This window comes from Oculina patagonica, chromosome 9 (assembly GCF_052425735.1).
Source record: "Oculina patagonica isolate OP01 chromosome 9, crgOcupat, whole genome shotgun sequence".
Classification (NCBI taxonomy): domain Eukaryota; kingdom Metazoa; phylum Cnidaria; class Anthozoa; order Scleractinia; family Oculinidae; genus Oculina; species Oculina patagonica.
In genome coordinates, this window is record NC_135766.1 from 30,492,664 (window position 1) to 30,505,504 (window position 12,841).

A 12,841-nucleotide genomic window follows, 5' to 3' on the forward strand; every position below is an offset into this window, starting at 1 on the left:
AGCTTTTGTCGACTTTTTTTGCACTCACACATTTAATGTCAGCTGCAAAGGAACTCTCTAAGTAAAATTTTATCTACTAATGCTAACTCGGAACATGGAACGCGAATTTGAGAAATCACTTTGTCTTGGAAGCGGAGTACCTTTCGTATTTCTTTCACTTTTAATATCAGTTCCAAATGCCATAACCTTGATTGCTTTGTACAGAGACCCTCTTCGCTGCTTTAGAAAAGCTTTCGCTGTATTTTTGGCTTTCATTGCTGCAGTGGATTTGTTTGTTGGCATTGTAGTTTGCACCGGTGAATCGATGATGCGATTTTTGTGCGCTTTTGAGGAAGAACACATTCCTGGAGACGGGGATATCATTATAATATTGGAATACATTGGAGTCAACAGTTCTATTCTTCTGGTGACGGCGATGTCCGTGGATCGATTCGTATCTGTTGTTTACCCGCATTTCTATCGTCAGAAGGTCAAGCCGAGGAAACTCATCCTGTTCAACACATTTATTCTCGGTTTCTCTTCGATTTTTGCATCACTCCAGCTTACTGGAATTTCAATGGATGTTTATCTGTTGATAGACATACATTTGCACACGACGTTTCCTCTTGTCACAACCACTTTATGTTATTTCGGAATATTTTTATCTTTAAGAAAACGCTCTCGAGTTGTTTTTCAAAGGCATGCGTTGGAGGCTATCAACTCAACCCTGCACCATATCCGACGATTACAGAACGCAACGAAGGAGCGAAAATTTGCTACAACTTCCTTTTTAATTTTAATTATTTTAGTCATCTCTCTTAGTCCATATTTTGTAGCCATTCTTATTGATGCGAACTGTGATGATTGCCGGAGCAAAAAGTGGTTTCTTTCATTAAGAGAATCGTCAGTTGTGTTTCTGTTTGTTAATTCATTGGCGAATCCTTTCTTGACAGCGTATCGAATTCATGAGCTAAAGCAATCGGTTAAAATAGTACTTTCGGGAAGGAATCAACATAACAGATGCGGTTTGGGGGATTCTCAGTGTCACGGTGGTCCTACAACAAACAGAAATAGCGACACAGTCAGGAAAGTGATAAACTGAACTTCAGAATTGTCAGTAAAACAAGGACCCAGTAGATTGGTAACAAAGGATAGGAAATCGAATCGATCTTTAATGCGTGGAACTGTCTTACAAATTAAATGAGAAACCTGTGGCCCTGTGTTAGTTTTTTTGTCGAGGGAGGAAAACAGGAAAAACCGGAGAAAAAACCCTTGAAGCAAGGACGAGAACCAATAACAATCCCCAACCCACTTTTGACCCCAACGGGTCTGGGAATCGAGGTCGGGCCACACGCCACACGTCAAAGTTTATTCATTTCCTAACAAAATGATTTTTTTAATGCTTTTTGAGATTACCGTACCTTCAATTACATTGCATTTTTTTTTTAATCAATATACTTTTGTTTAAATAAAGAATATTCTAAAGAGATGTAAATTTTATTTTACTGATTAAAAAATATATCACTCATATGGATAATGATGGTAAACCGAAAATAAACAAGGATGGGTGAGTTTGAGAACGATAAAGACGAAAAACTTAAGAACAGCCAAAATATACATTTGCATCATAGGAAACCGAAAATGCTTTTTTTATGGGTTAAGCTGCTACCTTGGAAATCTTATTTTTCTGAACAGTTTAGAACACAAATCCGCGAGATCCCCTAGAAAATATACAAGGATGGCTACTACTGTAATTGACTTGATAATGAAACTCAAAACATGGCAAAGGCGCGTCTTTGAAGTAGCTCCTGTAATGGAGTTTTTGTATTTTTTTTATTTTTTTTGTATTTTTTTTTTAAGTATAATGCACCTCGGATGTCCATTGTCAATGCTGTCAAATAAATCAAACTAATGCCTTCGATAGGTTCAAGTTGTGTTTGGAATTATTGGTTTTTACTGCAAAAAAAGCTTTTATTTCATGACGTACATAACGGGTATAATGAAATATAAATTAAAATTTTCAACGGAAAGTTGTCACCATTTGAAATGCATGTCAATTTTACTTTGAAGAACAAAGGGGATTGATGAAAGTTGAAGCAATTTGGCTATGTAAAAATTGTGTCCTCTATGTAAATATATTTTTTTTTTAATCAACGCTTTCAGAAACTGCCAGTTCGTCTCTAAATGAAACACCCAGGTTAAGAGAATTTTATAGACGTTTGCTTCAGATCCATTAGTAATATGGAGCGTGATTTTGAGAAATCCCTCTGCCTCGGCACTGGAATACCTTACATGTTTCTTTTACTTCTAATTTCGCTTCCAAATGGCCTCATCTTAATCGTATTGTACAGAAACCCCCTTCGCTGCTTAAGAAAAACATTTTATGTATTCTTGGCGTTTATTGCAGCAGTGAATCTTTTGAATGGCATTGTAGTCTGTTCCGGGGAAGTGATGTTGCGATTTTTGTGCGCTTTTGGGAAAGGAAACATTTCTCAAGAAGGAGATGTTGTTGTTATGTTAGGGTACATTGGAATCAACATTTCTATTCTCCTGGTAACGGCGATGACCGTGGATCGCTTCGTGTCTGTTGTTTATCCTCATTTCTATCTTCGTGAAGTCAAGCCAAGGAAAGTCGTGGTGTGCAATTAGCCATGTTCAAAACGAGCAGGGACTGGGCACGAACATATTTTCCCTTCGGTACAAACATTCAATATCGATTGAATTGAAAAATGGGGTTTCATTTGAAAGAGCATCCAAAAATTAGTAAATTCACCAAATTTGACGGTTATTGGTTTAAACCCAAAGCATGGTATACTTAGTTTGGATTGGAGGGACAGGCGTCCTCCAATCCATACTAAGCTCTCTTATTTTAAAAGTGTACCATGCCTTTGTGTTTAAACCAATAACCATAAAACTCGGTAAATTTACTAATTTTTGGATGCTCTTTCAGATGATGTGCCCCATTTTCAATTCAATCGATATTGAATATTCGTACCAAGAGAAAATGTGTTCGTACCCAGTCCCCTGCTCGTTTAGAACATGGCCAATTTCGTTATTTGTGTTTTTGGGTCCATTTTCGCCGCTCTTCAACTAGTACCTGGGCTCTCGTTGACTGTTTACCGCAGCATCGATGTTCACATGCATTCAACCTTTCCTCTCATTATAAATACTTTAGCCTACATGGGAATGTTCTTCTTCTTGAGGAAACGAGCTCAAGAGGATTTTAAAAGACAAGCGCTAATGGCCAGGAACGCGCAACTACATGACAAGCAACGGTTAAGAAAGGCACAAATGGAAAGAAAATTCGCGACAACGTCATTTTTCATTTTACTTTTCCTTATGCTATCTATGATTCCTTATTTCATCGTGAGCGCTCTCGAAGCGGAATGTTATGGCTGTCAAGATCGCAAATGGTTTCTTGTCTTCAAAGAATCATGCTTTTTATCGTTGTTTCTCAATTCAGTGCTTTATCCGTTCTTGACAGCATTTCGTATAAATAATCTTAACAGGTCTGTGAAAATAGTTTTGTGTTTGAGACAGCATAAAGATCCAACAGATTTTCCATTACGGTCATGTGAACGTCGATACACCCCTGCAATTGTAATAACTGACTTAAAGATCAAATGAACCGATGGTTTTACTTTATTTTATTGTTATTATTTTAAGCCAAAGTGCTTATTAAGAGCTATATAAACACATTCCGAAGTTTTAAAGTAGTTAGACTCTGCACCGCAGAGATAGTTAAGTTAAAACATTTGGTCGCACTGCGGTCATTGCGGAAACCTTTTCGTGGAGCCTTCGGAAATCGTCGTAGTTTTTTTTTTTTTTTTTTGCTATATTTCGCGCTTCAAGCCTATGAAAGTAAAAAAAAATTAAGTTTACTTTATAGTGAATTCTTTTAGTTTTTGGTTGCAAAACAAAGAATTTCGAAGTTTCCGTTCACTTGACCTTATAAAATGAGTTATACGTATACCTAGAGAAATGTTGTCTTGGCTATACTAATGTAAATGCCACAATCTGATTGGCTAAGCTATCCTACATTATAAGCCAACAGTGTGTAGAGGCTATAGGGGGTCGTGTACAGAACGAGACGACGTTTTCTCGTTTCTACGAAGCTTCGGAGGAAATTTCGAAATATTGCTGGATAATTCAGATCCCGACAGCTCTAAAAGGGGAAAATTATTTTAACCGTTACGGGAGTTAAAACGTGCACAGCCGAAGGTTTAACAATTCATAATCATTCCGCTCGCAATTCCATCAGTCATGGAGTTTGTTACTACTTCATGTGTAAATAATTAATTGGAAATCACTATTTGAGTAAAAAGTTAGAATTCAACTAAGTAATATTTTAAATTGGACAAAAATCGAGTACCAGAATAATTTAATTCGTATTGCGTTTTTCCTATTTCACCCTTAATAAAAGGTAAAGATGTAAGTGTAATAACACTAACAGCAATTTCTTATCAGAGTCTGAAAAACATAATTTAAAAGTTTCATTTAATAGAATCGTCTTTAAGCGATTCAGTGGAATTCAGTGGAACTTCGAAATTTGTCTTCGATGTTTGGTGTTGTCAGAAAATATTTCTTTTGATAGGATATTTGAAGCAGTAACGCAAAACTTTGTAATAAGGTATTTATAATTTTGGTACAACAATTTCTTATCAGAGTCTGAGAAAATTAAATTCAAAGTTCACAAGCTATAAGCAAAAGCTCACTTTTTTAAAGCGATTCAGTGGAATTCAGTGGAACTCCGAAATTGATTTTTGATGTTTGTTGTTGTTCGAAAATATTTATTTTGATAAGATATTTGAAGCAGTAATACAAAAGCTTGCAATAATATAAGGTAAAAACAATTTTGGTACATAATTTTGTCCAATAACTACTTAAAGTCTTGGCGGATTCCATCTTAAGTAGATTACTTGCTTTCTATTTCTGAGACGTGTAGAAGATTCGGCGTTCAGCCCCATCCTTTGTCACTTCAAAGAAATCTCAAGCTTATAATCTGCTACGATATTTTAATTAGTCATTTTCCTGATATTCAAAGTTTATTCAAAGTTCAAGTGATGTCGAAATGAGGGTTCCCATAGGTAGAAAAAAAACAACCAAGAATTAATAATGAACCAAAATTTAAATAAACAAGGATCAAGAAAGACAAACAAAGCATTTTTTTAAAGATGCGCTGAAACGGTGTAGCTCCGTTAAAAAGGGGATAACAATACTGCTATGGTAGCTTTGATACACGGTATTATCATGAGGATTATGCCAAATACTTTTAAAACAGTTAACCCCCGGGGGCACACCCATATACGAGCTATATAGGTATGTGCCGCTGAGAAGGGTATGGTTTTCAAGCAGTTTAGTCTGGGATAGGGTATGGAAATCAGAGAGTTTCGGTCTAAACTGATCAGTGGTATGAATTATTAAGTTCAGAGTAGGAATAGAAACTCGGAAGAGAAAGAGGCTTTCCGAAACGTAAAAAAAAAGTTATCACGGCAACGCTGTGGACAGACGTTTTTTTTTTATTATTAAAGTTACAAATAGTAAGACAGTTCTTTAAATCGCCCAAATTCGGCATTCTGAGGCTAAACAATATCGACAAAAGATATCAGCTGGGGTAAGCCGGTCTACGTTTATTTTGACCTTTAACATAGAAATTACTCTAAATACGTTCACGATAATAAGACCCTTTCAAAATCCCCATACATTTCTTTATATTTCTAACTGATACAAACAGTCACGCTGCTTGTATGGGCCCCCTGTGTGTTCTGCACTCGCTAAATGTCAATATGAATTGTTTAAATCCTGGTGGCTATTCTCCTTCTGTTTGAACATGTAACTAAGCGTAGTTCTTCTGAGGTCGAGCACGCGCTTAAGGGCGCGTATTTAAATGAAATGGTAGTCTCTTGGGGCTCCTACCAGTCCTAACACGCACTGACATATCACTTAATTACAAAGGGTGTAAAACAGTGACTTCCCCTTGATTATATCAAATAATTACATGGAAACGGCATTTCTTACGGACGTTGGCGGTGGAAAGTTGCCCAAACTACTTAAATGAGTATTTTGCCTTCTTAGTCGAAGGACGATCTTCACTGAATGCTTCAGTTCGTTTATGCGAAATGTGGTCAAGAAGGGATTAACTGTTGAATTGAGAAAAAGAAATACTATTGATGATTCTCTCAAAACAAAAAACCACTTTTGACCACGGAAATAAGGACAGTTTTCTTCAAGAAGAATCACTACAAAATAAGGGACCAGGGAAAGAACCAGACAAAGTAGAATCAAAAACGAAGTTGTAGCAAGTTTTCGCTCCGTTTGCGCAAGTTTTCGTCGCCGCATATCGCGCAGTGTAAGGTTGCTAATCGTGGAGCTTTGCCTCTGAAAATCAACTCGAGAGCGTTTTCTCATAACGAAGAAGATTGTGAAATAGGATAGAGTTGACGTTACAAGAGGAAATGCCGTGTGCAAATGCACGTCTATCAAAAGGTAAACATCCATTGAAATTTCAGCAAGTTGGAGTGAGGCAAAAATCGAAGAGAAAGCAACGATGATTAAGTTGCAGAAGACGATTTTCCATGGCTTGACTTTACGAAGATAGACATGCGGATAAACAACAGAAACGACTCGATCTACGGACATGGCTGTCACCAAGAGAATAGAGCTGTTGATTCCAATGTATTCTAACACAAATACAAAATCTCCTTCTTTGGAAATGTCGTTTTCTCCAAAAGCGCACATAAATCGCATTGTCACTTTCCCGGAGCACACAACGATGCCATTAAATAGATCCACCGCTGCAAAAAACACCAAAAACACAGAAAACGTTTTTCGAAAGCAGCGAAGAGGATTTCTGTAAAATACGATCAAGATGAGACAATTTGGAAGCGAAATGAAAAATAAAAGGAACATGTAAGGTCATCCAGTACCGAGGCAAAGATATTTTTCAAATGCGCGTTCCATTATAATCCCAAATAGCAGCAGATTCGCCAATGTTTTGAACAATTGCGTGCGTTTTCTTCGTCTTCCGGCGTTCTTGGTTGCAATTTTTCCGGCGCCACCAAACATTCTTGGTATATTTTCAATAAGTGCCATAATTAACATACTGACATTCAGAAAGTTAGCTGTAAATACAAAAAGGACACCTGCTAACCTGCTAATACGTAAAAGGCGGGCATCATTTTATTAATCTGCTATAGACTAACGGCCTAATGAAACATTATGGCCTTACGCAATCATTGAGTTATTCGCTTCAGGATTTGTTTTAATATCACTTAACATACCAAATAAGCACGAACAGACAGATCACAATTTTTTCTTTACATCCACGTAACATTCTGTGTAAAAAAAATGGTTTCCAATAAATTAGCATTTATCTTCATGATATTAGCAAGGAACGAGCTAGAGCTACAAAAAAAGGAAAGGAAAAAAGATTGCAAATACGTAAAAGTTCGCCAAGAGACGACCGTGAATATCGATTTAATATTAACCAGTGTGTTATGTAGACCCATGGTAAACGTAGTATATTTTCAATAAGTAATTACAGAGATAACAACAAGCTAGTAGAACTAAAACCAATATTTTGCCACGAATGTTATTCTTCATGATATTAACAGGAAAGGAACTGAATATACAACAGGGGGTCCCAACGAGAAAATTTAATATTACGTTGTAAGTGACCTTTTTGTCTGATTTAAAGCCTTATTTTTAAAAGCTGTGCAATGAGTGTGTTATGCAAATGAAAGTACAGAGATATTCGCTTCAGAGTACGCTTCAGGCTTTACTTTTAAATATTTCTTGAACGTTCGATAGAATTGGCACATATAAAAAACCTAGCTTGGACAGGCGTCAGTTTTGTTAACACCCACATATCACTGTGTCTAAACCATCGGATTAAAATAAACAAAACTCAAACAATTGTTATTCTTCATGACATTAGTATTGGCAGCTTGTCGCTTTACGACGAAAATACAGTGGAACCCCGATATAACGATATGCCAAGGGAGCAGTAAAATTATATCGTTATATCAAAACTCCCGATATAACGATATGGCCGTAAAATAACCGAAAATATCGTTATATCGGGGTAAGTACTTTTTAGTGCCTGTTAAAGGAGGATAAGGAGGGCAAAGTTGATAAAGAGGCTTAGGACACAGTATCATTTTCGTATATCATCGTATTTAGGTGTCCCACTGAGACCCGTCTTATTTATCTTAACAAAGAAAATGTTGCTATCAATTTAGACATGCCATACTCTATACCCTAAAGGCTTTCAAAAATAACACTGGCCCGTCAGAAAGAATCGGGTAGGATCGTCAATCCACTTTGCTCATATCTAGTCAATCTGATTGGGAATAAAGCTAAGAATAATGAATATCTAGCAAAGTCTGCGAATGAATAATGAATAAGTCGGAAAAATAAAAAGGAATAATGGAGAAATGAGGCCCAGTTATTCAGCTTCTACCCCCGGTTTTAGCCTGTCTTAAAGACGGCACTTATTTCGGTGTTGCAGCAGAAAACTGGATTTTTTTTATCACCCCGTCGCAATTAGTTATATTTTCTGGTGATACGACTTGTGCCGTTGTCCTTAGTTATGTATGTTTTACAAGACAAGTTGCAATTAGCTACGTTTTATGAAAGTTTATTGCTAAATACTATTGTGATTATTCCAGCAAATTAAAATTATTGTTTTGTTGTGCTAATGCTAAATTATTTCTACGAGAATAAATTAAAAGGATTGAGTGTGTTCGTTCTTCTTTTGCGCTTATTGCTTAAGATTATGCTTGTGTTTATTTACACCAGTGAAAAACAGTCTTTGCATTTCATAACCACGGCCAAATGGAATCTACATGCTGAATTTTGCGTGCTTGTTAACTTGTTCGTTTTGCGGTTCGCTTTTTAAAGAACTTGCAGGTGTTTATTTTGTTTATGTCGGTCATATTCTAAAGATCCTGTCGAAACTTAATTGCTTGTTAAATAATTCAAGAAAACTGGAAAGTAAAGATTTATTTAAAAGTGACGGAAAAAAAAATATCAGGTCTTTAAACGGAAAGTCCGAAAGAGAATACATCTCCGGAACATATATCAAGATACGAAGAAAACACACGCACTTTCTGTCATCCTAGGCTGTTCCAAAACCCAGTGCTTCAGCGAGTTCTTCGACTTTTGTTATAGTCAACATGGAGCAAAGGTTTGAGAAATCTCTTTGCCTAGGGACAGGAATACCCTTTGTGTTGCTGTCTATAGCAATTTCTGTTCCAAATGCATTAATCTTGATCGTGCTGTACAGGAACCCACTTCGCTGCTTCAGAAAAACGTTTTCCGTATTTTTGGCGTTCATTGCTGCTGTTGATTTGTTCGTTGGCATTGTGGTATGCGCTGGAGAAGCGGTGATGCGACTTTTGTGCGCGTTTGCGGATAAAAACGTTCCTACAGACGGAGATATTATCAAAGTTCTGGGTTACATTGGAGTCAACAGTTCGATTGTCCTGGTGACGGCGATGTCTGTAGATCGCTTCTTATCTACTGTTTACCCTCATTTCTATCTTCGTAAAATCAAGCCAAGGAAACTCGTCTTCTGCAACTCAATCATCATTGTCTTTTCTTTGATTTTTGCCTTGCTCCAACTCGCTGACATTTCAATTGATGTTTATATTACGATAGACATACATTTACACACGACTTTTCCCCTTGCAACGTCCACTTTAGCATATCTGGGAATATTCTGCGTTTTGAGAAAACGCTCGCGAGTTGGTTTTCAAAGGGAAGCAAGCGTGCCTGCCAACCTAACACTTCGCGATATAAGGCAACGAAATATTACCCGAATGGAACGAAAGCTTGCTACAATTTCATTCCTCATTTTGCTTTTTCTAGTTCTTTCCCTGGTACCATATTTTATAGCAATTCTTCTTGAAGCGAACTGTACTGGTTGCCGTGGTCAAAAGTGGCTATTCGTGCTAAGGGAATCAGCAGTGATATTTCTTTTTCTTAATTCAACTGTGAATCCCTTCTTGACGATATTTCGTATTAACGAATTAAAACTGTCTGTAAAAATCATTCTTGGGCTAAGGAGGCAAAACAATTCGAACAGTTCTGGTAATTTTCAGCAGCGGACGTCATTAGCGAATGCTGCTTCTTCCTGAATGCTAGATTAATTAATGCAACAAAAAACCAGCAACATAAAAGTAGTAGTTTTCTTAACAAGTGGGCCAAAAGATCTTGAAAACATGTATGCATCTTCCTTAAGCTTTTAATGTTGAACTACTGCTCACATATGGCAAGAGGCAAGCACTTGTTACAATAAGAAAGAAGGAAGGGTTTTCTTTACGTCGCATGATAAATAAGGTACTAACGCGAGGTGCGGCAAATATGATTAGCCAACAACTTTTAATGATAGCATTTTCACTGTAAAGTAATAAAGTAATAACTGTTTAGAAAGTAACAGGCCTTAAACTTTAAAAAGTGTAAAAAGCATTTATATAATAACATGAAGATGTATAATAGCAGTGATAACAAGAAACAAACTTCACTTAATGATACGCGCGCAGTTAAAACCTGCGCAAATGTAGCGAATCAACTTCGACTGTCATTTTACTGTGTATTATTCTCTCCGGCTGGTACCGGTCGTATATTTTCTAGCAATTCTTCTTGAAGCAAGCTGCTCTATTTCCTGTGGTAAAGAGTGGCTGGGATCAACAGTAATATATAATCAGGGAAACATGACTGTTATTAACAATTGTGAGTGGCGCCATTAACAGTTAAGTTAAAGGATATGTAGCTTATTTCGCAGAAAAAAATAAAACAGGCAAGAAAACAGATAATTGCTTGAAACTTCAGCCGGGCCAATACTCGTGAAAATATAATTATGCCCCCGAAAACTATGCCCTCGAATTATGCACGCGAGGAGCATATCCGCTCAAAGCCATTTGTAGTTACGCATCAGTTTGGTCACAAGGACCATACATAAAGGGTTCTACACAAAATAAATGACAACATACAAGTTTTGTTGTCTCCTTGTGTTTTCTGCTGATTGAACGGTTTAAATGAACACGCTTTTTGTAGCTGATATCGAAACACGTTGGCGTACTTTTAATCGAAAAAAGCTTCTTTTTTAAGCATGTTCTTTTCATTCAATGTTTTGAAATGCATAGCTAAGAAAATTACCATGTCAACCTACAGTGGAATCCCGATATAACGATCTTCGATATAACGATATTCCCGATATAACGAGGAATATTCTATGTTCCGGCAAATTTTACAGTAAAATGTATGGGACGGAACCCCGATATAACGATATTCCCGATATAACGATGCGAATTTAGCAGATCGAACGTAAAATCTTTCCCGATATAACGATATTATCAGTACACAGTCACAAAACATCGAATTTAATGCAATAACATTACAGTAATCGAGTAATCTCCAACGTTTCTGTAAACGGACGTATTGCTTTTTGACGGTTGACGGTTAAAATTTACGCCATTCAACAGCGGGCGGTTAATTTTTCGAAGTGCAATTAGACCTTATTACAATACATTTATTGATATACGGTATATTTCTGCTTCCATATACGGGCTAATTGGCTTAATTTTTTGCTAGCTTTGTAGTTTTCTGAAGTATCATTTCCGAGCTTTTTTATTAACGGCAGCTTAGACTCTTTAGTAGCCTGCCTATTTGGCACAGATTTAAAAAGAAAATAAGTGCGCATTCAAAAATCGGCCCGATTTCATAAAAAAATCTGTTGCATGTCACAAATTTAAGATTCTCATTTTTTTTTTTAGAAATTTTCATCCTTTCATCCTTTTCAATTTGACTAAGCAAAGAAAATGCGGCCGACGAATCGCAGCCTGTAAATTTGCTTGGAACAAGTCGGGCCGAACAATAACACCCAGAGCACAAATGCACGTCCGAACCTGAGCGAAACTATAGTTCTACTCAACTGAAATACATCTTACGGAATGAATTTACTTTCCCCGAAACATATATTTGTCATTTTGAATAATAATAAGTAAAAGTGACGAAACATGAAATGTTGTTTACTATCGTAACAACGTGTTTGCAAGCAATTTGTTGCTATTTTCGCCTGTTAACTTTACCATGTTCACGTGTATAATAATGCGACACTTGTCATATCACTTCATTACACAGCGAACGTGGTAAAGCTTAAAATTGCTTGTTTAAATGTAACGATAACAAAAAGTTTTCATACATATGCAAATATTAAGCCTGGGCAACCTGTGCCTCTAAAACAGCCTCAATACGATGTAAAGTATCTACAGCGAAAAAAAAAATCAAATTATGATTATAGCACAATTAAAGTAAAGTGCACGTTCTGATTGGTTAATTTAGCGCGCGCTGATCTGATGCGACATGGTACAAGAAAGTGCCCCTACTTCACGAGTTTTTGCAAGTTTTCGCCATTTTACTGTGAATTTGAAAAGCTAAACATTAGAAAAAACATTTAATCATAATGCTAAAAGACTGAGGTATAATGCAAGTTTGAACTAATTCAAAAGTTTTTTTTTCCTTTTAGGTTTTCATCAGCGTTTACGCGAGCGCTGCACGAAATTGCATAAGTAAGCGCACGCACTTTCGGCCACGAAGAAACTGCAATAAATCGCCTAAAAGTTGTGCTATAAAACAAATGGTAAACGTCATAGCGTGCCCTATTGAGTAACAGATGCACTTGGGAGGTTTGCTAAGCACTCAAGAAGCTCGGGCGACTTTACGCATCTTTCGTGCTTAGCAACCTCCTGCGTGCTTCTGTGACTCAATAGTGCACGCTGTGACGTTTACCATTTGTTAAAAAGTCAAAGCTCTTTCAGCAGGCGATACTTCCAAGATCGGAAACTTTAATCTCCTTATC

The 12,841-nt window shown here is 36.8% G+C and overlaps 3 protein-coding genes and 1 pseudogene across 3 annotated transcripts; 3 read left to right on the plus strand and 1 right to left on the minus strand.

Moving 5' to 3' along the window:
- The first annotated feature begins 94 nt into the window (after positions 1 to 94).
- LOC144665110 (uncharacterized) lies at positions 95 to 1,081 on the plus strand. Its single transcript, XM_078526284.1, has one exon. It carries the CDS (start codon positions 95 to 97, stop codon positions 1,079 to 1,081), a length of 987 nt encoding a protein of 328 aa, XP_078382410.1.
- Positions 1,082 to 2,208: 1,127 nt separating this feature from the next.
- On the plus strand, positions 2,209 to 3,606 carry LOC144665111 (uncharacterized). The gene is made up of 2 exons (XM_078526285.1): positions 2,209 to 2,613; positions 3,016 to 3,606. Exons 1-2 carry the CDS (start codon positions 2,221 to 2,223, stop codon positions 3,604 to 3,606), a joined length of 984 nt encoding a protein of 327 aa, XP_078382411.1. The 5' UTR covers positions 2,209 to 2,220.
- A 1,894-nt stretch (positions 3,607 to 5,500) lies between these two features.
- Positions 5,501 to 6,939, minus strand: LOC144664766 (uncharacterized; annotated as a pseudogene).
- A 2,176-nt stretch (positions 6,940 to 9,115) lies between these two features.
- Positions 9,116 to 10,320, plus strand: LOC144664771 (uncharacterized). Its single transcript, XM_078525976.1, has one exon. The coding sequence runs from the start codon at positions 9,156 to 9,158 to the stop codon at positions 10,116 to 10,118; it is 963 nt and encodes a 320-aa protein (XP_078382102.1). The 5' UTR covers positions 9,116 to 9,155; the 3' UTR covers positions 10,119 to 10,320.
- The last annotated feature ends 2,521 nt before the right edge of the window (positions 10,321 to 12,841 follow it).

Coding starts and splice junctions, on each gene's coding strand:
- LOC144665110 (XM_078526284.1), top strand. CDS start 95: ATGGAACGCGAATTTGAGAAATCACTTTGTCTTGGAAGCGGAGTACCT.
- LOC144665111 (XM_078526285.1), top strand. CDS start 2,221: ATGGAGCGTGATTTTGAGAAATCCCTCTGCCTCGGCACTGGAATACCT. Junction 2,614..3,015: donor AAGTCAAGCCAAGGAAAGTC/GTGGTGTGCAAT, acceptor CTGCTCGTTTAG/AACATGGCCAATTTCGTTAT.
- LOC144664771 (XM_078525976.1), top strand. CDS start 9,156: ATGGAGCAAAGGTTTGAGAAATCTCTTTGCCTAGGGACAGGAATACCC.